The 24472-nt window shown below is 45.5% G+C and overlaps 1 protein-coding gene across 2 annotated transcripts in view; it reads left to right on the forward strand.

The window, feature by feature from the left end:
• Window positions 1-5346: 5346 nt before the first annotated feature.
• Window positions 5347-24472, forward strand: part of LOC139761820 (uncharacterized) — a 42051-nt gene continuing 22925 nt past the window's right edge. Inside the window, exons 1-2 of one of the 2 annotated variants that reach the window (XM_071686313.1) lie at window positions 5347-5463; window positions 9599-9690. In XM_071686313.1, coding sequence (XP_071542414.1) covers window positions 9682-9690 — 9 coding nt within the window. In that variant the 5' untranslated portion in view covers window positions 5347-5463; window positions 9599-9681. Of the gene's footprint in view, window positions 5464-8686; window positions 9016-9598; window positions 9691-24472 lie in introns of those variants that run through there. The other variant, XM_071686314.1, reaches the window with a different exon arrangement.

A 24472-nucleotide genomic window follows, 5' to 3' on the forward strand; every position in this document is an offset into this window, starting at 1 on the left:
ATCGCCGTGTGGAGAGTCTGTTGAGGTGGGTAGAGTCTGTTACGGTGGGTTGGGTCTATTACAGAGGGTGGGGTCTGTTACAGCATCTTGTAGTGTGTAGGATTAGGTTATAGTATATAAGAGCCTGTTACAGTGCGTAGAGTCTGTTACAGTGTAATACAGACTGTTGGAATGTGCAGAGTCGAGTGGTGATCCAGAGTAGTAGTACTTATGAGCTGGTACCTCAAGTAGAGTTGGCATGTTACAAATAAGCATAGTGTTGTAGCTTACGTACCGGGTAGAGTCATAGTGTTACTGCGGGTCACAGTGTTCTGTGTTTGGGAGGTGACTGGTCCGTTACACGAGTGAGTTGTGGCAGTCGGTTATGACCCGTGTGGGAGAGCACCTGTAGCCACACCCCATTACTGCGGGGCACCGCCGGCAGATCAATGGACACAGGGCGAGACTCATCCTCATCATCTCCCATCTTGGTCCGGACCCCCAGGATGGGGAGTGTCAGCTGGGGAGGAGAGTCAGCCCAGGTGGGAGGGACATATGAATAAAACATTAGTTGTTGCTGCCTCCTTCCACGCCTGCTGACGGAGGCTCTCTCTCTCGTATGCCTTCCGGGACCCGTACGTCTAAGGGGAAATACTGTACTTTGTCACCCTATCCGACACACGCGTACAGGAGCACCTGCCACTTATGGACGTGAATATCTCGTTTTCCCCGCGTCGTGAGGATCCCAGACTCGCATATCTGCAGGAGATTATGTACAGGGAAGCCAGACTGACAGTCAAATCGATTAATAAAATTGAAAATTACTGTTATAACAGCAAAACTCTTCCTGGCAAACGACTGAAATATAATACTCATTATCTTCCATGGGTTTCGCGATGGGAATTTATAGCCGAAATGTGTTTATATATGATCCACATTCTCAAGTCAGTACCCGGAGGCAAAAGCAATTATGATATAAAAAAGAAAATGGCAATCTAAATCTTATTTCTTGCCAATTAATTTGCTGCCAAAGGGGCCATTTTCACCAGTCTTTCCAAAGACCACCGTCCCTTACTCCTTACCTCTACCCCCACCTACCCCTCCCCATGGCCTCACTACCCCTTCCCGTCCCTTTACTCCCCCCTCCAACCCTTTCCTTCCCAGCTTTCTACTTTCCTTCTCTCTTCTGTTCCGCTGTCCGGGGCGGCCCCGACCTCTGAACCCGACCGATGGTATGAGACGCTGAGAAGATGCGCAGGGGAGCGCTGAGACGGATCCTGAGAGGAACGCTGAGAGTACTAGTGAAAAGAATGATAAATAGAGGCGCTAAGGCACTGAAAGGGGCGCTGAGAAGGGCTTCTAAAGCGACATCGAGAGGCCCTTAGTGAGGAGCTCCTGAGATAGGTACCGGACCTCCCGCCAGCCTCCCTGTGGTTGTCCCCACATACTGGTCGTGTGTTCGAGGTCATCCTCGTCAGGTGTGACCCCAGCAATCACGCCCGCCCGCCTCAAGATCCTTGCGGTGGTGATTCTGTGTGTGTGTGATCATCTACTGGCACTGTACGGGGAGGGAGATCTACACCCGTGGCACTGTACGGGGAGGGAGTTCTACAAACGTGGCACTGAACGGGGAGGGAGTTCTACATCCGTTGGGCCACATCTCTTGAACTTTCTCCACTAACATACAATTTTGCAAACTTCTGAATGCTGTCTACGTTAACAATTCAATTACTTAGTTCATTCCATTCATCGTTTATTCATATCCCATGTAGGAGTACTTCATTGCATTTTTTCTAATAAGTATAGTCTTTAGTTTTATGCTATGGCCTCCGGTTGTTATATCTTTACGTCTTTCGAATAACTGTCCGCTGTTGACGTCATCAAACCGGTTTAAATTCTTAAAGGTTGTAATCAAGTCAACCTGTACTCTTTTCTCTCCCATGGAGAACAAATTTATGGCATGTAACCACTCCCTGTAACTCAGCCATCTTGGTTCTAGCACCATCTTTGAAGCTCGACTCTGGACCTTCCTATTAGTTTTTTGTTTCTTTAAGCACGGCGACCAAACTTGAGCAGTATAATTTAGCTGTAGTCCAGTACATGATGTGAAAAAATAACTGGATGTTTCCTAATCCATAAAACTGAATGCGATCGTATCATTTTGTCAGTAAAGAGTTTCTCTATAAAAGCCTTCCTCAGGAGCGGGCTCTGGCGACAGGTTAGGTACAGACACAACTCACAAAGTCCCTCACACACACACACACACACACACACACACACACACACACACAGATTTCTGTAACGTCTTTCCTGCTGGATGATATTCGTATCGAGACCTTCTTCAGCTGTGCTCCATCATAATTACATTGCATATAAGGGGGTTGAATTTCATCAGCCATGTATCAGACCAACTTTGGAGTTTGTCTGGGTCACCTTGTAAGTTGATCAAACCTCCTCACGCTTTACCTACCTTATAAACCTGATGTCGTCTGCAAACAACTCTAAGTATCGATCCAATCCTGCAAGTTATTTACATAGGTCGTGAAAAGCTCTGAACCCAAAAACAGAACCTTACGGTACGCCACTGGTGACCCCATCCCATTCCCAGAAGGTTCCTTTGTCATGTGTCAGTTGTTCATTTCCGTCTATCTAAGGAGTCTTCTCTTTATCCTTACCTGAAGACTTAGCTTCTTTACCAACGTACTTATATGGTCCAGTATAAATGCTTTCTGGAAGTCTGGATAGAGACAACCCACCCAAATATCTTTTTTGTCTGAAACGCTCACTCGTCGCTTTCATAGAAATTCCACATAATATGGCGGTTTGTTTCCAGGAAAGTGTACGTACATCACATAGTTGTTCGTTGCTAAGGAAGTCCACATTATGTGGCAGGTTGTTTCAGAGAAACGTGAGAGGGATTAACTTTTGCCCCGACGAGCTGAGCTGAGCCGTAAATCCCGCCTTATTATCATACCATTTGTACTAATGGCTGCACTGAGCAAGGTGCGAAGACGTGTTCAGCATACCAACACAAAGCCTGACCATTCTCTACGTACCTGCCTCATTTTGTTCCTCTCTGCTTGCCTCCCTGCCCACCTGCCTGCTTGCCTCCCTGCCTGCCTGCTTTCCTCCCTGCCTGCCTGCTTTCCTCCCTGCCTGCCTGCTTTCCTCCCTGCCTGCCTCTAGTTTCCTTGCTACTCTGTCCAAACTTTTCGAGTGTTACCAACACCATATCCTCCTTTTTACTACTGTCTTTGTTGTTGTTGTTGTTAGATTAAAGAACAAATACTCTTTAAAACCTCAAGTGATGAGTGACGCCTACCTAAGGATTATGTCCATGTTATGGAGGTATGCAAATGGAGCTTTGTATACATTCTCTCGCGAGGAAGAAGGAACTATGCGCCCATGAGAGAGTCTCTCAACAGATACATTCCAAGATACTCTGCATAATTCCATATTTCATTCAAGATATGGAAATTCAAATTGGAAATCGTGAAAGGTGATCACGACCCAGCGAAAACAGGTTCAGATCCTCTGGCCCTCCAGTTCCGAGGCCTAAGCCCACTGACGGCTAGGTATTGCTCGGACATGTGGATGTGTAACGTTGGATGAAATCCTAAGTTACTGTCAACGTCGTCAACTGAAGCCCGAGGTGTGTCTTGCGCTCTTGAGATACTGATGGTAATAAAGTGGTCCATGTTTTTACTCCAGTGTGTCCAGAGAAATGGCAATACTCCACATGGCCGTTACGAGATGCAATAGTGAGAGACATGACGCAGCCTCGTCTGAGGGCAGCCTTCTTACAAAGCGGCCTCATTATGGGGTAACTTTCCTATGAGGAAAGCCTCATTATGGAGCAGATCAAATCTGAAACAAAAGCCTGTCGAATCTATGTGTTACATCTAGAAATTTAAACGTCTGCTTTTTTTTTTCTTCTCGAATGGACGTATGTACAGGGCATAGATATCACTTGAAGCCTTTGTCGCCTTCATTTGATGACGATTTTCGCACTGACATAATCCTGTGGTGTTCTATTACTTTGTTCTACAACTCTACAGCTGAAAAAAAAAAATGGTGGATGTATTGAAGTGCCTCACACTGGGGTCTTGGACGTTCCCATACCTCATCTTGGATGTTTCCCTGAATCATCCAAGGGTCTTGGACGTTCCTATGCCTCATCACAGCATCCTGCACGTTCCCAAGACTCACCCTAGCGTCGTGAACGTTCCCATGCCCCACCCCAGCGTCGATGACGTTACCTATGCCTCATGCTAGCGGCTAGACGTTCCCATACCACACCACAGCGTCGTGGATGTTTCCACACCTCACCCTTGCTGGGTTACTCCCGCCAGTATTGGAAAACACTATTGTACAGTCTCTCCAGGTTACAAACTAATGGGGAACCCTAGGGATCTTAGAAACAATATTGGAAAACAATATATTGAAATCAGTCCTAAAAACCATGAAATATATTTCAGTACACCTGTACCTCTTTTATTATTATCTTGTTTAATCTACAGTGAAAAATCTGTGAAGAGTCTACGTCCAAATGTACGGTCGAGATTCCGTAGGCTGGCCAGCAGTCACCAGTGTGGCTCCTGCAGGGTTCTCTGTCTCAGCGACAGCCAGGGTCACTTGCCTCCCCTCACGCCACATAAACATTTCGCATTTCGGCCTTCCTGTCACGAATGGGAATTAATGGTTTTTGTCTTGCGTGTTTGGTGACCATTTTGGCTTGTTAATGGTCATTCGACTGTCCTGGTCCATGCTGTATACCTGGGTGACCTCTCGTAGGTAATGGACGTCTGTAGGAAGTATAGGAGGTCCTGGAACCTGCCTCGGGCATTGTGCTTACTTCTTTCCTTTTGTGTTATCTGAGACGACACAGGTAAGTGAATTCCCTTATCAAAGCCTTATGATTAATAATACGTATACATAATTGATATACATACATATATACATCCTGCGGTAAGCCATGTCCCCAATTAATCGACTAGCCCCTACGTAAGATTGAACAGTTGTGTGGACTTCGGATCAACTGACTCGACCAGGATTCGAACATATGAATCCGTCACGGTCAGGAACGCTAAACGATACACCATAGAAAACCAACTGTCCTTCAGTTCTCTTTTTCTGTTTTCATCGTCGGAATATTGGAAATTTCATCGAGTTCACCATTACATTGCTATATCACCATGAAAAGAAATACTGCATATAAGACATGCATAGCAGGGATGGAAGTCAAGGAAGATTAGAACAATGATCTAGTCCAGCAATACGTTCATACCTTTGTATGAGCTGACGCTTTACGTGGATACACCCACATGTAGATGGCGCTGATGCCCAGGCATTACTGTCAAGGTACAGGGGAACTTGAGAAGTTGCCAACCTTGGTAAAAATTTTGATTGTCACCGTCTCGTGTGCTATGAAAACATTTCAGCAGAGCCACAGGGAAAGGAGGACAACTTATCGTTATTATGAAGGTAAGGAAGAGTTTGCTTCCTCGGTAATCTTTAATTGTGTCAAGGAAATGGCTTACAGTGTCCCATCCAGTTGGTTCACGATACAATGATGGAATTCTTGTCCAAATAGTGGTTGAATGCAGCTGGACTGACGTACTGGTGGTTTACGCATTGTGTTCTGGCCCCAGTTATCAGCTCTGGAGTACCCACACAGCTGTGCCAATCATCCTTCGTAAAGTGTATTTTTACGTTGCAAAAACAATTGAACCTTTTTATAGTCCATGAAAAGATAAGCTTGATTACGTATGGTGAACGTTTCTAATATTTACGTTGTCAGGGTTAGCGATAAGTTGGTTTAATCCTTGTGAGGATCCTACGTTTGTGTTGTAATGAGGCGTTTCGATGAGATTTGGCTGGGGTTTCCACGGTACATTCCCAGGCGTAAGGTCGACATGAAGGGAGGTCCATGTCAGCCCTGGTCCCTGCCCCTGGCCCCTACCCTAACTGGTCGGAGCATGGGGAGGACAGATAACAGACTTGATGGTCTATGACAAAGGTTATCTTCTGACATCATCTAGATTGTGGTAGAAACAGGATAGTAAAGCAGATGGCACCTTCCCAGCTACCTTTACCTCTGGCTCAATTGTCGGTAGGGAAAATAGAATTGAGAAAAGCATCATGTAATTTGGAGGAAGTATACAACGATGAAAATGTTATAGAATAGTGTGGACGAAAGGAGCTCATATTGGGCATTGATCTAAGTCTCTGTTCTTGATGATATCAGGCTTTTCTGACAGTGTCGGTCCGTCGCGTTCCAGGTTAACACTTCTGGTGTGGACGTAACAACGTCGGTGTATCACTCGGAGAGGCAGAGTGAGTGTGGTCAAACCTCTGACGACGACAAGGTTGTAAACTACCGCTCGTCAGCCTTGACCGCTGTTGTCAGGCCAAGGAAGACCACCAAATGCCACCTCAGTCTTATAGATTACGTTTAGGTCGCTGCATCCAATCAGATGAGGCCACGGCCCGACTTGATTGCTGACGGAAGGGGGTGCGAGGTGGTTCCGACCACGACCCTACCTGATTAGCGATGGTAGGGTGACACCAGGTGGTCATCGTACAGTGATGGTGGTTCTCTTATTCCCTCGCTGCCTCCAGCAACGCTTCCAACATAAACTCAGGAGAATCTTACGCAATGTACGCGAATTTTCTCTAAACACAGACGCGTTGCTAGTGTTGTACGGTGTTTGTGTGCATCTCCACCGACCCCACCACCACTGCCATAGACATAAGTTCCCACATTACTACCACAACCAGTCCCATCGGTGCCCCCAACTCCTGCTCATCAACCAACAACACCACACAACACCACCACTATCACAGACACCTCCAGCACGCCACCATCACTCTCCACTCTTCACCACTACGTCAGTCGTCACCTCCCGTATTCCACCACCACCACCTCTATCACCCTCCTGCCTCATCCACTCACCACAACTACCACAACAACCACCACCACCGGTGTCGCCTCACGCCCCTCAGTTACTAACCATCCCACCACCGCCTCCTCCTCAGTCATGATGACCACAACATCAATGATCCCCACCACAACCAGCCACCAGACTCGGCCATGCCGTCACCACATACCAGTACACACTCGTCCAAGTAATCAACCAGACAACCACACACCAACTAGCACTGGGATCAATCAGTAGTTCGATTTCGCTTTGACGCCTCTCTTTCTTTCTCCATCGCGTTGATCCTTCCTTCTCCTCCGCCGTAAGACGTTTCATTCATTTCATTCATATCTCTGGGCAGAGCAGCGGTGGGTCACGCGTCGGCCTGGGTCACGTGACCCCAGGCGGGTCGACAAAACAACATTCCATTCACAGTCTGGGCTACACGAGGCAGCCGCCCCATTCATAGCCATCCTGCCAGCCACAGGTGGCCTGCTTCCTGCTGCTGCCTCCTGCTGGCCCAGCAGAGGCACAGGCTGCCACAGAGTGTGCTTAGATGTGGAGGCCGAACCCTAACTATCCCATCAGACAGCCAGCTTCTCCCCCCTTGCTACCCTGCCTCTCTCCTCCTCCCTGGCCAGGGATGAGTCCTCCCCGTGCTCCTGCTCAGGTCCAGCAGGGATCGGGCCACACCAGACCAAACCTCAGGCCATGATGGCCCGTTCGATGAGGTGCTGCAACAGTAGACATCACCCCCCTCCCCTCCTCTCCCTCGCCTGGTTATCCTTCCCATTTATTTTTGTTGTTGTTTCCTTGTTCTGTTATCTGTTCTCTTGTTTGCTTTGTCCTGTTTTCTTCCATTCTCTTCATCCCTACATTATTCTTATTTCTTTTTTCCTCAGTTTTCTTCCTCCGGTTTGTTCTGTGTCTGACATGAATTCCACTGTATGAGGAACGGCATACATCGTTGGTCTCCTGCTAATTAAACGTCGGGCAGTTCGATTTTGCTTTGATTATGGTCGTAATCTGATAGTAAGTAATGTTGATGACCTCCACTCTCGCATGAGTAAAGGTTAGGCCATATTGTTTCAATGATTAAATCTATTCAGGAGTTTAATTTGTGGAACAAATGACGTATCTATGATTCACCCTATGAATTGAATGCGATTTAAGATTACAGAACGTTTGTACGTCTTCTATGTATCCTCCGTCAAGGTTACAGGCTCTACTGTTGTGTGTTGTCGCCTTGAAGTAGCGGTGTAGTAATGTGGTAAGCGTGTGGTAACATTACTGGTGGTACAGCTACAGTTGCAGGAGTACCGCCTTTAGTACCATTGTCTGAGTCGTCTTTGTAGTGGTATTGATCTCGCTGGTGGTATTGGTCGATGGTACTCTGTATCCCATCCCTGAAGTGGTGGTGACCAAGGTGTGGGACGTGTGTTGGTAGTACTCCTCTCTCCTGGAAAGACCTTTGACTATGACCCTAATGTCCTGGAAGTACCCCTGGTGGTGGTGCTGTTTTGATAACCCAGTGTTCAGTGATCACACATATATACATCCATTTCACAACACTTAGAGTTAAGTGAATTCAAACATTTCAAGTTAGGGTCGATAATTGAGCCGATATTTGTATGAACAATAGTCGTTGACCAGAACACTTGGTTCACTTCGTCAAGCAAAGCTTATAGAGGATTGAACACTCGGTCAAACTGCCCACCTAAGGAGGCGAGGACAGAGCGAGGGTCAGCCAGGGACGGGTCAGAATCCTGCAACACAGTAGGTGTGAAGGTTATGAGAAGATCCTGGTCATGCTGGTCCCCTGGACCTTCCTCAAGGTGTGCTGGTTGTGGTAGTGGGAGGAGGAGAGCGGTGATGTGTGGTTGGTGGCGGTGGTGGTGGTGGTAGCGTGTGGTTTGGCTACTGATGGTGGCTGTTGCGGTGATAATGGCTCGTGCGCACTTGCCTGATATTGCCAAATAGTCCTTTATAGCAGCACGGAATCACGCTCACGACAATAACCACACAGCAGCGGCAGCCAGCCTGGCCAGTAGCTAAGCCAAGGGTGAGCTGTTACCACCCAGTGGAGTCCCTCCTGACCTACAGGAACCAACTCAGTGTAAGTAAGACTCAGGTGTCGACAAGGTGATTGTGTTTGTACACAAGTTTTGTTAGATTATAATCGGAATTATCGAGTTGTTTTGGGTGCATGTTATGATGTTAGGGTGTTTAATTGAGAACTGCAGGATTTTAACTGGCAAATATTGTCCCTTTTCGTCGATAAAAGTTACATTATAATGTAAATAAGTGAAGGTAGAAATATTAGTTATCATATGTTTTTCTTAACTGTCTTATTTCTTTCTCTATTTTTCATTTTACTTTGGGTTTTTATGGTATACACATTTTTAGAATCCATTACACTTTATGCTTTGTACACAAACATATGATGAAGATATTACGTGCACATCATCCATTCTTTATCATAGGCTCTGATGATGGTATATCAAATACAGAAAAGTAAATATAAGCAAATGCTCCCAAATAGAACATTCTTGTAGATGAAACGTTTGCATATATCTTGTAATGTTTGATAAGAGTTATCTCTGAACTCGCTAATTTTATAAAAGCCAAGTCCACAATGTTGCTGGGCGCGGCAGTGGTTTGTTGACAAAGTTTACATTTGGTCTCTTCATCATCAACAGGTGAGGCCAACACACGGAGGATGTGAACTGGACTCGTGTCTGACTGGGGTTAAAAAGTGACTGAGGACTCCCGTGGCGACACCATGTTCTGGGTAAGTCATTGCTCCAGTTGCATAATGTAGAAATGCATGTGTTGTATTTGCTATTGTGGTGTTAGGATGTTGTATGTATTGTATTGGGTCTGCATACGAAGCGACCTTCATGTTAAGGTTTGCCTGGGAGATGTTGTGGGAATACAATGTAGAGAGCAGGAGGAAGAACTGCTCTACTGTGATGGATTAGTGTTGTAAAGGTGAAGTTATTGTGAGTGACACTTGCATTGGAGACCAGCCATGAAATTGGTCAACCGCTTTTTGTCATTGTCGTGGAGGGTGGGATCATACAGTTTTTCGTGTGAGGATGTGTTGGAGGGACAAGTTCCAATGCTTTGTTGAAGTCAATTGCCCCTAGAACCTGAGCGGGAGGAGGTGGGGGTGGGGTGGGGTAGGGTTGTGATTGGTTGAATCCATCTGTGTTACGTGAGGTCGGTGTATAGTGTGGTGGTACAATGTTTGGGCCTGAAGCCATGCTGTGTGGTTGAGAGTAAGATGTTTTGTTTGAGTCTCTTGTGGGTCATTTTATCAAAGGGTTTGCATACTGTGGTATAGGGCGTAGGAGGAGGGGGAGCTGGGTGGTGTGGAGGGTTTCAGGGCAGGTATTATGCTGGCAAGTTTCCAAATGTTGGCCATGTTTGTGTTGTAGCCAAGAGTACTTGAAGTTATCTACGAGTTCAGTTGCCCCTTAAAAAGATTTCTGGTGTAAAACCAAAACCCATTTTGATAAAGTTCTGTAGGTGATTATCAAAAAGTGATATATATATATATATATATATATATATATACAGTGCTGTATATTCAAAGTTCTCAAGGCCAGGGGACGAACCAGCCAGCATCATGATAATAAACCTCTGTTGTCCTCCTGTGTGAACAACAACCTCGTCCCTCAGGACCACCTCCTACTCAGGGGTGGTCCTCCTCCTGCTGCTGCTCCTGACGATCTGGAGAGATTTCTTAAAATCCTACAGATTAAAAAAGATCATTTTGTCTCCTTGATCTCCTCGGTGCATGCTGTAGTTGCACCAGATACTGATATGAGCTTTATGATTTCCAGCCAGGCGTAGATTAATGGACTTTAAGGCATCATGGTGAAAAGAAAAAAACGCAGCGAACTTATCAAACTTATTTATATATTTATATATATATATATACATATATGAAGGTTCTTCCTGGATAGAAATGTACCGTAAAACACTTATAGACACATGTTTTATTAAACAAGGTTCACTGTCAGCGATCATACCGTGAGTTTCAACATATGGAACCAGTCTTAAATGGTGTTACCGGCCACAACTGGTCATCTGTATGGTTTTACCAGACACATCTGGTCACATGGATGGTGTTACTAGCCACATGGTCACCTAGATGATGCTACTAGCCACATGATCACCTGGATGGCGCTATTGGCCTCACCTGGACACCTGAGACCAGTTCACTCTTACATTAACATAAGTTTGTGAGTTAATGAGGAAAATAACCTTTGAGTGTCGAGGTGATCATCTTTACACATTGTCACAGATGCAAAAAGAACAGGAAGGAGGTACATGATGCTGCACACTGAGGACACGTGACCATGTAGAGTCAGTAGTGAGGATTTTGGCATCGAGCCAGTAAGAGAACACGTAGGCCCAGTTGGATGGTTTTGGACAATAGTAAAAACGATAGTTTGTGGTAATGACCACGAACAGTTGCCACGAATGTTGGTGATGAATTATGGAAATAGATATGATAATTTCAAGGAGCAACACTGAGTATGAGTAGGAGAATCGCTGAGTATGAGTAGGAGAATCGTGTGTCTGCGTGAGTCTGTGTGAAGGTGCTCGACTCCTGAGAGCCACTGAAGGTATGTTAGTAAATCATTCCAGCCAGACGCTGGGTTGACGAGGTCTGGCTCAGGTGACTGTGTGCTGGCACTAGTCCAAACCTTGCCCTGTGTGTGTGTGTGTACCCCAGCTTACACCAGGTACCCATCGATAGGCCATCCCTTGAGGAGAAAGATGAGCAGTTGACCTGACAGTGAGCCGGCTGCCCTCACCGGGACTCGAACCCGGGCCCATTAAACTAGCAGGTCGGGACGTTAACCACTGCACTGCTGAGGTTGTGTGGACTTGGTCTGCTTCAGAGGTACCATTCATGCAAGGACCTGTTCCTAGAAGCTCCTGCAGCTAGCAGGAAAATGTGGAGTAAGAAGTCTTTTAACGATGCTGCCTCGCTAAAGGTGACTTTTCTCTCGCGATGTAATCCCATGTAAGCGGAGTCCGGTAACACACACACACACACACACACACACACAGGTCAGAGGACCTGGCGAGGCAGATGATAGGACAAGTATGATGGTATACGGTCACAGAACAACGGAAGGAGAGGAGGTGAGGAAACGACACGTAGTGATAGAAAGAAATTAAAAGCGAGATGAAGAAATACTTGGCAGTCAAAGGAAATACATGGAGGAGGAACAGATGGGAGAGTAAGTGTATCAACATTAGGACAAAATAAGACAAGGGAATCATATTGGTCAGAAAACAGGAAGCAGAAAGGGACAAAGAAATGCCCCTTGCAGTATTCCTCTGTCTTACACGGTTAAAAGATCAGTCAGGCTCCGGTGAACAACCAATCAGAGCCTGCGTGGACGACACGCCCCTCGTTAGCCTCGTTGTTATTCATCGTTGGTCGTTTCTCTGTATAATCTCCGAGCTTGACAAGGTCTCCTTTTTAGGAGCGCGAGACCCTGAATATGAAACATTGGAGGACGTGCGGAGGAGAGGGCATAGGGAGGCGCGCTCTGTGAACGGTCGGGGAGGTACTCCGTCAGGATTGAAGGGAATCTTTTTTTGTTTTGTTTGTTCACAGCAGGAGAATGTTTGTTGGCAAGAAGTTTACTTAACTATCTTCCCCTGACCATTAGCTTTGTCCTGGGACCATTAAGAGGATATCTTTACCAGCTACCCGTGTCATGGGAGGTCAGTGTCGTAGATAAGTGAAAGGCGTCCGACGAGCGATGGTCGTTACGGAGAACACACGAGTGTAAACATGACTGTAGTATTGGCATCCAGGCGCCAGAGTGGACACAAGAGAATGAAGAAGATCCAGCGATTAGTTGGCATCTTAAAAAGATTACGTGAATGAGACGATAGCATGTTAGATACGTTAGATAGATCGATTCCGTCTTGCAATATATATAGCATCAGATGTGAGGTGTCGGCTCCGTAGAGATATATCACGTGATGTGAGGGGGTAGGAGCGATGTACCCTAACTCAGGGTACAACAACCATCCTCACCCCACCCCAGCGGGTGGCCAGGGGAGGGCCAGACACACTGTACATACACAACCAGGTATTTCCGTGTGGTACACACACACACACACACACACTCGCCTGCCTGTTCACGACACCAGGGTTACACCCAACTGTTGCTGACATCAGTATTACAACTAGTTGTTGCTGACGCTAGTGACATGTACTAAGTTACTTAATTCCTGCCCCAGGACTCGTATCTCTCCTTATGAGGCCTCTGCTGCGCTCAGGAAGTAGGCCACGTTTGCTGGTCTGGAACACAGGTTCATAAAGCGTTGTGATGTTGTTTGTGTCCATGTGTAGAGAACGCAGGGCAGTGATACATATATATATATATATATATATATATATATATATATATATATATATATATATATATATATATATATCATTCATAATTACCACAGGATCTCTTTCTAAGGTATCCTGCAGTCCAAGGATATGCTACTTCCAGTAGCAGGGAAATGTAGACTCCTTTAAAGCGAGAAGTTCTCTGACGAGAGTGTACTCTCAGGTATAAAGCCTCGCCTAAGGTGAATCTTCACTTGCTGTGTACCCACGACTAGGTGGTGTCCGTAAACACACAAACAGTATACACACACACGTCGCAGTTTTCGCTAAGTACTTCATCACTGACCAGTAGTGAAGAGAAAGATGAATATTTGTATTGGCTGAGGCACAGTTACCAGGTCCAGAATAGGTGTATGGTCCTCATGATGTACGTAGAGGCTTGTGATTGGCCGGACTCGTCTGACGTACTTATTGGTATGATAGAGAAATATGGAAATGAATTAATGTATAAAGTGATGAATGGTGAATAACAAGGAAGAGAAAGAACTTGGAGAAAAATCTTAAATGAAAAATAAGAATCTTGCTGGAGGTTCGATACCTCAACCACGAACGTATGCAAATGTGGCAAGGAAAAGAACAAGACAAAAATAGAATAGATTACTGAAAATATTGCGAATGCTGGAGGAAGAATGTGTGAAACGATTAACAAAAGAAAGAAAACAAAACTAACGAGACAGGAGTACACTATCAGACGAGGTCAGGTCATAAACAGGTCATGACCCAGTGCTGGTCGCTGGTGTGAAATCTAAGGGCTTGTATGAGGCTCCGTCAAGTAACCCGATCAAGGTGTCTGACCTGACGGGCAGGAGACAGACGCCGCCCGTCAAGGAACCCAACCACACTATTAACCCGACGGGCAGGAGAGAGACACCGCCCGTCTCAAGGTATAAATCCATGAAAGCAATATATCTCCTGTCTCGTTTTTCCACATGATTTTCGACGGATAAATTTTATAGAAAACTGATGAAGGACTTTTGGAAAAAAGAAAAAAATCTTCTCGACTGGTCGTGAGAAGATCAGGGCTTTGAGTTCAGCCAAGTTGGCAGGTTCGCTGGGCCTGGGGAGGCGTCACGCTGCCCCTAAGTCAACACAGACATAACACACTCGTGTAGGGAAGGTTAATAGATTCCGCCCCAAGCGGTCGGCATCTTCTACAGTCCTAAATAGGCTGAAGGTATGACAATGGTGGGGAAGCCCTGCCTCCTTGCTGGGCTGCCATAGTTGCCAGTCCCCCTATATACCCTTCCCTTCCCCACATCACAACGAGAGAGCAAAAAGATGTATGTTAATTACACATGAGAGATGACAAGTTCTCTCAAACTTATTTAGATGAAAAGATTGTATATATATATATATATATATATATATATATATATATATATATATATTTTTTTTTTTTTTTTTTTTTTTTATACTTTGTCGCTGTCTCCCGCGTTTGCGAGGTAGCGCAAGGAAACAGACGAAAGAAATGGCCCAACCCCCCCCCCCCATACACATGTACATACACACGTCCACACACGCAAATATACATACCTACACAGCTTTCCATGGTTTACCCCAGACGCTTCACATGCCTTGCTTCAATCCACTGACAGCACGTCAACCCCTGTATACCACATGACTCCAATTCACTCTATTTCTTGCCCTCCTTTCACCCTCCTGCATGTTCAGGCCCCGATCACACAAAATCTTTTTCACTCCATCTTTCCACCTCCAATTTGGTCTCCCTCTTCTCCTCGTTCCCTCCACCTCCGACACATATATCCTCTTGGTCAATCTCTCCTCACTCATTCTCTCCATGTGCCCAAACCATTTCAAAACACCCTCTTCTGCTCTCTCAACCACGCTCTTTTTATTTCCACACATCTCTCTTACCCTTACGTTACTTACTCGATCAAACCACCTCACACCACACATTGTCCTCAAACATCTCATTTCCAGCACATCCATCCTCCTGCGCACATCTCTATCCATAGCCCACGCCTCGCAACCATACAACATTGTTGGAACCACTATTCCCTCAAACATACCCATTTTTGCTTTCCGAGATAATGTTCTCGACTTCCACACATTTTTCAAGGCTCCCAAAATTTTCGCCCCCTCCCCCACCCTATGATCCACTTCCGCTTCCATGGTTCCATCCGCTGACAGATCCACTCCCAGATATCTAAAACACTTCACTTCCTCCAGTTTTTCTCCATTCAAACTCACCTCCCAATTGACTTGACCCTCACCCCTACTGTACCTAATAACCTTGCTCTTATTCACATTTACTCTCAACTTTCTTCTTCCACACACTTTACCAAACTCAGTCACCAGCTTCTGCAGTTTCTCACATGAATCAGCCACCAGCGCTGTATCATCAGCGAACAACAACTGACTCACTTCCCAAGCTCTCTCATCCCCAACAGACTTCATACTTGCCCCTCTTTCCAGGACTCTTGCATTTACCTCCCTTACAACCCCATCCATAAACAAATTAAACAACCATGGAGACATCACACACCCCTGCCGCAAACCTACATTCACTGAGAACCAATCACTTTCCTCTCTTCCTACACGTACACATGCCTTACATCCTCGATAAAAACTTTTCACTGCTTCTAACAACTTGCCTCCCACACCATATATTCTTAATACCTTCCACAGAGCATCTCTATCAACTCTATCATATGCCTTCTCCAGATCCATAAATGCTACATACAAATCCATTTGCTTTTCAAAGTATTTCTCACATACATTCTTCAAAGCAAACACCTGATCCACACATCCTCTACCACTTCTGAAACCGCACTGCTCTTCCCCAATCTGATGCTCTGTACATGCCTTCACCCTCTCAATCAATACCCTCCCATATAATTTACCAGGAATACTCAACAAACTTATACCTCTGTAATTTGAGCACTCACTCTTATCCCCTTTGCCTTTGTACAATGGCACTATGCACGCATTCCGCCAATCCTCAGGCACCTCACCATGAGTCATACATACATTAAATAACCTTACCAACCAGTCAACAATACAGTCACCCCCTTTCTTAATAAATTCCACTGCAATACCATCCAAACCTGCTGCCTTGCCGGCTTTCATCTTCCGCAAAGCTTTTACTACCTCTTCTCTGTTTACCAAATCATTTTCCCTAACCCTCTCACTTTGCACACCACCTCGACCAAAACACCCTATATCTGCCACTCTGTCATCAGACACATTCAACAAACCTTCAAAATACTCATTCCATCTCCTTCTCACATCACCGCTACTTGTTATCACCTCCCCATTTACGCCCTTCACTGAAGTTCCCATTTGCTCCCTTGTCTTACGCACCCTATTTACCTCCTTCCAGAACATCTTTTTATTCTCCCTAAAATTTACTGATAGTCTCTCACCCCAACTCTCATTTGCCCTTTTTTTCACCTCTTGCACCTTTCTCTTGACCTCCTGTCTCTTTCTTTTATACTTCTCCCACTCAATTGCATTTTTTCCCTGCAAAAATCGTCCAAATGCCTCTCTCTTCTCTTTCACTAATACTCTTACTTCTTCATCCCACCACTCACTACCCTTTCTAAACAGCCCACCTCCCACTCTTCTCATGCCACAAGCATCTTTTGCGCAATCCATCACTGATTCCCTAAATACATCCCATTCCTCCCCCACTCCCCTTACTTCCATTGTTCTCACCTTTTTCCATTCTGTACACAGTCTCTCCTGGTACTTCCCCACACAGGTCTCCTTTCCAAGCTCACTTACTCTCACCACCTTCTTCACCCCAACATTCACTCCTCTTTTCTGAAAACCCATACTAATCTTCACCTTAGCCTCCACAAGATAATGATCAGACATCCCTCCAGTTGCACCTCTCAGCACATTGACATCCAAAAGTCTCTCTTTCGCACGCCTGTCAATTAACACGTAATCCAATAACGCTCTCTGGCCATCTCTCCTACTTACATAAGTATACTTATGTATATCTCGCTTTTTAAACCAGGTATTCCCAATCATCAGTCCTTTTTCAGCACATAAATCTACAAGCTCTTCACCATTTCCATTTACAACACTGAACACCCCATGCATACCAATTATTCCCTCAACTGCCACATTACTCACCTTTGCATTCAAATCACCCATCACTATAACCCGGTCTCGTGCATCAAAACCGCTAACACACTCATTTAACTGCTCCCAAAACACTTGCCTCTCATGATCTTTCTTCTCATGCCCAGGTGCATATGCACCAATAATCACCCACCTCTCTCCATCAACTTTCAATTTTACCCATATTAATCGAGAATTTACTTTCTTACATTCTATCACATACTCCCACAACTCCTGTTTCAGGAGTATTGCTACTCCTTCCCTTGCTCTTGTCCTCTCACTAACCCCTGACTTCACTATATATATATATATATATATATATATATATATATATATGTGTGTGTGTGTGTGTGTTTCATATATGTTCGCCATTTCCTGCGTCAGAGAGGTAGCGCCAGGAACGGACGAAGAAATGGCTTCATTTGCTCATATCCAAACTCTACCTATCTTGTATAATGCACAAAAAGCAGAGCTTCCTGTCTACTATTAGGTTACAGACTTTTCCGTTGTTTTCCATGACCGCTTCATTTTCCCTGGTTCAGCTCATTGACAAAACTTAGTTCCCCGTATACCACATCGCTTCAATTCGCTCTTTCCTTTGCACGCCTCGCACCTTTCTGCAAGTTCAGGCCCCAAACTTCTAGAGCATCTTTCTCTCCATCCTTCCACATCTTTGGTTTCCCTTTATTTCCCTCCACCTCTGGCATGTTTACTCTCTTAGGCAACCTTTCCTCACTCATCCTCTCCATATGTCCATACCATATCAGCGCACCCTCCTAGGCTTTCTCATACACTCTCCTCTTACTACAGCCTCTGTAAGACATGCCAGCAGCAGAGAAACGTGAACTTCTTCGAAGTTAGAGGGTCTTTAGCGAGATTGCACCCAGTGACACAGCCTCGCTAAAGGTAACCTTTCACTCGCGATGCAGCCTCAAGCAGGCGGAGTCGATTAACACACACACACACACACACACACACACACATATATATATATATATATATATATATATATATATATATATATAATCAAGAATGTGATTCTAAGAATCAAGAGAGGACGTCTGGCGTGGGGGAAGAGTTGTTGAGCGGTTGTACCTTGACCACCTCACGTTAGGGGAAGGATTGTTCTAACTTTCCCTCTCAATCTTTCCCTTTGGAACCCATCTTATGCCTCTCTCTCTCTCTCTCTCTCTCTCTCTCTCTCTCTCTCTCTCTCTCTCTCTCTCTCTCTCTCTCTCTCTCTCTCTCTCTCTCGTAGCATCATATTATTCCATGACTCCTTCCCATCATCTTTAGCATAAGTTTAGTTAGCCCTCCTCATTTCATTTTCTTCCATCATCTCATCACTTTCGTATCTAACTTTGATATCTCAGGTTAACAATTATCCTCTTATCATTAAAGGGGATTAAAGTTACGACTGACAGACCCATTTGGTTCATCGAGATTTAAATCTTCGCTGTATGTGCGTCTGCTAAACCTGTTTTAATATTCTAACTTCACCGTCACCATGTTGGACAACAACAGGTAACCACAGACATGCTGTTTGAATTGTGTTTTCGACATTTCACCTCAGAATCACTTTTCTCTGAATTAATGCAAATTTTGTTCTCCATAACCCGAACGAATCTCATCTAACAAAGACTTCAACAGAGTCTGACATCAGGAACTTCTCGCCTAACTTCCTCTACATTGCTTTCCTGCTTCTCTCAGTGTTTCACTCTTCTCATTTTCGTCTGCTAGGACACCCTCAGCGATGGATGCCCTGTGGCTCTGTTCTTCTTTACCATCAAAATTACAAAAAACAAAATTCAGACTGGATTTTCCTGTACCTCTGCTCACCAATTCTTCAACCCTTAATTTCACATCCATTCACCTCTCTCATCCCGCATTAGCCGCGGTCTATGTCCTCGTTAACCTTGTTAAATGTCTTGCTTCAAAAGGCCAGAGTCTTACGTTCTACCTAAACATGGCCAGTTGTAAACAACCTCTGCTCCTCACAGACATTCAGAACGAATCCACTTTCCACATATGTGCTCCCGTCTGCACGTAATCCTCGAGATATCTTCGAATCGTTACATTGTCTGTCTTGATAAAACCCTTTTGAAAACATGGTTGTCTTTGCTGCATGCATTCCCATCATCCCCTCTACCATCGCCTCACACGCTGCGACACCCGGGCCTCTCCACACAATGGATCATGCCTTTACATAACCCTCCTCCTGAGCCTGCTTTAGATTCCTTAAGAAGATCAAAGTCAAAGCCACACGCCTCACCGGGGTCTCGTCCTTTGCCCCTAACCCAGTCGTGCCTGCATGTCTGAGCATCATTATCTTTCATTTCCTTATTCTAACGTTGCTTTCCGCCCTGCTCTTATGCTCTGACGCGGTCCAATCCATCATCCTACGCCACTCAGCGTTCAGGACACTGATCACATCTTGTGTGTATAAACACTTTTTTTCCTTTCATTGGTCTTCGTCAGGATTCCCACACGATGTCTTCTGCGCAAAATTTAGGATTTTTTTTTAAACTGGAAATGAATGAATGGCTGGATGGTTTTCTGTAACCCAACATCCAACTTGTTCTCCTCTCAACCGTCCATCGCTGGTGGTCGTCAGTGTATCTGGTCTGGTGTCTTCCTCGTCTACGTCTCCTGTACTTGTTGTTGCTCCGTCTGCCCGCGTCTGACCCCAGACCGTCCTAGCACATGGCGGCTGCGGGCCCAGACGGGCTTCCAGCCGTCTGGGCCCGCAGGTCGGTGACTCATCTCTCTCTCTCTCTCTCTCTCTCTCTCTCTCTCTCTCTCTCTCTCTCTCTCTCTCTCTCTCTCTCTCTCTCTCATCAAGTTCACCACGCAACCCTGAAATATAAGGAGACTTTGTTGTTGTTGCAGAGATGACTTTTGTTGTTTCGTGTGAGACCACAACCAACCCAGTTTGTGTGTATGTGTGTGTGTGTGTGTGTGTGTTTGTGTGTGTGTGTGTGTGTGTCTTCGTGACGGTTGATATCACCACACAGGCGTTGCCACAGGCGCCATGACCGGCCTGTATGTGTGTTGGGCTGACCAGTGTTAGGAAGGGAAACGAATTTCATCACGATATCAAACTTCTGAGTATGAGTCTTCCTCTGTGAAAAAAAATCTCTGTATCTACTCCTACCACACTAATCCATGAGGTTCTGTTCTCTTCTACTATCACAAACAACCTCGTTAGGATCCAGTGGCTTCTTGCTGTTTGGAATGATTTGTATTTGTATCATGAGTTCAGCGCATAGGCTGACTCCCCAGGCAATCTTATTGTTGTCCCATCTTACTCTACATCCGACACTTGTTCTTCTTCCATCAGTGCTGCTCTTGCGACCACCACAGAATAAGCTGAGACGCTTAGAAAGTCATAACCTGGTATGTTACTTTAGGAATGGTGACCCACATACACCATGTCCGTCAGAAGACAAAAGTAGAGAGTGGAGAGACTATGTGATAAATGACCAGACAAAACGTGAGGGACTGACATGTTGGTTAGATAAGTAAACAATACAAGATACGTGGGCGGCCTAGGCACAGGCGGGTTGGTTGGCCGTCTTTCTGGGAACGTCTCATTCTCTCTGCCCAAGAGCGCGCCACACATCACCTCAAACATTCATCAAGAATAGTAGATCAGTTTTGTTTTAATCAAACGTTTCATTGGCGATAATGGCAAGTTTATAATGCTTAGGAGTTCGTTTAGTTTTCCCCGGTCCATTCTTCACCGTCACACTCAATACAGACGCCTCCTTCCGTCGACCAAGCCACCTCCTCTCCCGCCAACTGCTAGGACGCCACAGCCTCCCTCAGGGGAAGATGACGGACATTCCTCCCTCACCTAGCGAGGGTCAGACAGTGCTAAGCCGCCACCCAGGCACAACACGTGTCAGGGATCAGACCGGCTGCACACGACGAGCCAACTGCCGCTCCTGTTGGCTCTCCGGAAGTTGACTGATGGACGAGGTAACAGGATGACTGACTGGTCTTTAGTAGGAGCCAGGGCGTAGGCTGCCAGACAGGGTGTTATGACAGCTAGGATAGAGACAAACAGCACGATGTGAACCAACACCAAAGGTGTGGGCTAACACCAAAGGTGTGGACTAACAGCCAGGGTGTAGGTCATCAGCCAGGGTGTAAACCCAAAACCAGGATGTAGATAAAAAAAAAAAAAACAGGGCGTAGATAAAAAAAAAAAAAACCCAGGGTGTTGACCGATAGCCAAGCGTAAATTTGACAGCCAGAAACTGGACAGACAACCAGAGTGAGGCCTGACAGCCGGTGATTAGAGTGACACAGTCAGGGTGTCGCTTTACAGCTAAAATTTAGATGATCAGGAGTCGAAGTTATCGCACAGCTCGGGCCAGAGCTGACGTCCAGGTTGTGGACCGACATCCAGGGGTGTCTACCGCGGAACAATACCTAGAGCGAGGGTTAGAGAGGTGACCGTGTATGCCTGGTAGGTTGTTGTTATCCTGAAGACAGAGGCCGCTCATAAACCATTTCCTTCCTCTCATTACCCTCTCCTTGAGCTCTCACCCATTACCTCCTGCTATTTACTGCTTTATTCAGCTCTTTTCGTAATTCTCCTCATCTCTGTCATATTCTTTACATCAGCATTTATCGTGAAGAAAATGAATAAGAACCAGGAGGCAGCTGAGGGAAGTAGAAGCGGGAATGGTTACCTAAGTACGCGGTGACCGACCAATCAGTAGGCAGAGTGAGGCCGGCTAGTGTTTATCCAAGAGCCTCCGCACCTCGCCACCAGAGGACTTTCTCGCGCGAAGTAAATAGCGATGATGCCACCAATCTTGCCAGCGTTTCTTACAGATGTTCAGTGAAACGTATGAAGAATTCTTTAGCTAATGGTTGGAGTCTGTTTTTGGTAGGTGGAGTTGAATTTACAGACCATAAATTTCGTTTTATGATCAGATTCTGTTAACTTAGTAAACACGAACATGTTGATCATCGTTTTAGGACAAAGTTGTTTATCAGAGTTGATGGCCAGTGAGTGACTCATGAGGAAAGTTAGGCAACCCTTTTTTATTTTTCGCTATTGAAAGTCCCGAAACACTGAAGCCATAAATACTTAAGAAGAACTATAGAAATAAAAAAAAAAAAAAGATGTAAAAATATGTAGGGAATGGAGCACAGGGTTGGTGGGTATTGTGTCAACATGGCAGCAGACACCACTCATTTGGCACAGCATCTGTAGCTGCAGCTGACATAAGATCCTTCGTAAGAATAGGAGAGAGAGAGAGAGAGAGAGAGAGAGAGAGAGAGAGAGAGAGAGAGAGAGAGAGAGAGAGAGAGAGACCTTCACCTTGGCATGCAGTGTACATGCGAGTCATATGACATTAAGCATGTGTGCGGTCCAGCAGCTCGACGCCACGAGGGAACCAGCTCTGTAGAAGACTCACTCCCGTGGGCGGCTTGGTGAGTGAATGAGGTCCTCCACCAGACCACCAGACCAAAACACAACCAGCCACAACCCAAAGTCATCCCCGCCTCAGAGCAGATCGGATGAGTCACTTTATATCATCTTGATTATATCAGTGTCTTTCAGATAGATATAATCAGTTTATCAGTATTACTCATTGATTAGTTTTGTGATGGTGAGAATCAGTATCTTTTCCTTTCGGTTGGTCATATTTCGTGTAGTTAATGAACTGTTCTCTTTCTTGGGATGTTTGGGCAAGACGACCATCGTAAATCTCTCGTTCCATTGGTATGTAGCTGTGTTATGTAGGCAAAGTTGACACGTAAACGGGCCAGGAAGACATTTTCTTTCTTCTATTGTAGTAAGTCGGCCAGCCCGCTACTTCGGGCTTATGGCTAGTGATTTCCGGGCTGCTCCACCGATTATACCACAGAAGAAATAGAAATTTCTCTCCAAAGGAAAGGCAGGACCCCATCTCACGGGGGATCGGAGAGATCTCCTCCAGTTCTGAAGTCGACTCAAGCCAGCCGTTCTGACTGGTCGTTGCCGTAGTTGCTGCAGTAACCATACGCCCATACCAAGATGATACCTTCATTACATAGTGTAATCAATCAATAATATTGATTCTGTATAATGAGAATCTACAGCTTTATAAGCTGATGAAGAATCAGAAAACAGTTGAGTGATTCTCCAGCGGTCACCTTCAATTCGGCACACAGTCCTGCACCATTAGTCTCCGCGGGCCCTAACAGTGGCCCAGCAACGCCTGCACCGCCGCTCACACAGCAAGAGGAAAGTACAGGAACACAATACACCAGATTCAGAACAAGCAGGAGGGTTGGTGGAACACAGTGCTAAGATGGAAGACGGTGAATTAGGAAAACTTTACCATACCCTGTGTATCAGAGGGTTAGGGAAGGATGATAACGCGGGCAAATATTCGTACTTGATGAATCAGATTATGGTACATGGAGGACTTTATTTTTGGATCGAGGGAATTAACACGATGTTCCGAGGGACACTTGATGGTACAATCAATATTTTACACGTCACTTGTGGTACACCAAAGACGAAAACGATGAATCTTTTTATAGAAAATAAGAAACAGAACACCAGAGCAATGAAAGTGGAACCAGGAAAAGACGGGCATGTCAAAAATGTGTCGATCGAGGTTTTTGTCAACGGTTCACATCGCGGCGAAATCACTCTAGTGGTCGGTTCCCTCCAGGACCAGTCGGGCAACCTACATTAGTGAGGCTTGCGGCCATAGTCCGGTATGTACCTGAGAGACCAGGTCAACGGGGCTCAAACTCTAGCACAATACGTCTTACACAGTGACAGAAATTTGTTCTCACTCAACAGAGAGAGAGGAGGAAGCTGTCAGAAGACGACACAGTCGATTCCCTGAGTGGAGTATGTTTACAGCAAACTGTGGTCCCTGATCGTACAGCAACCGATACAAATGGTCTTTGTAATCTGTAATATGAGGGAGTCAGTATATGGGTAACATGACTAGCTGAGGGTAGAGAAAGTCAGAGCAGAAGGATATGGTTTAATAAGAGATTTCCAAAAGGTAAACAATATAGG

This window comes from Panulirus ornatus, chromosome 42 (genome assembly GCF_036320965.1).
Source record: "Panulirus ornatus isolate Po-2019 chromosome 42, ASM3632096v1, whole genome shotgun sequence".
Lineage (NCBI taxonomy): Eukaryota > Metazoa > Arthropoda > Malacostraca > Decapoda > Palinuridae > Panulirus > Panulirus ornatus.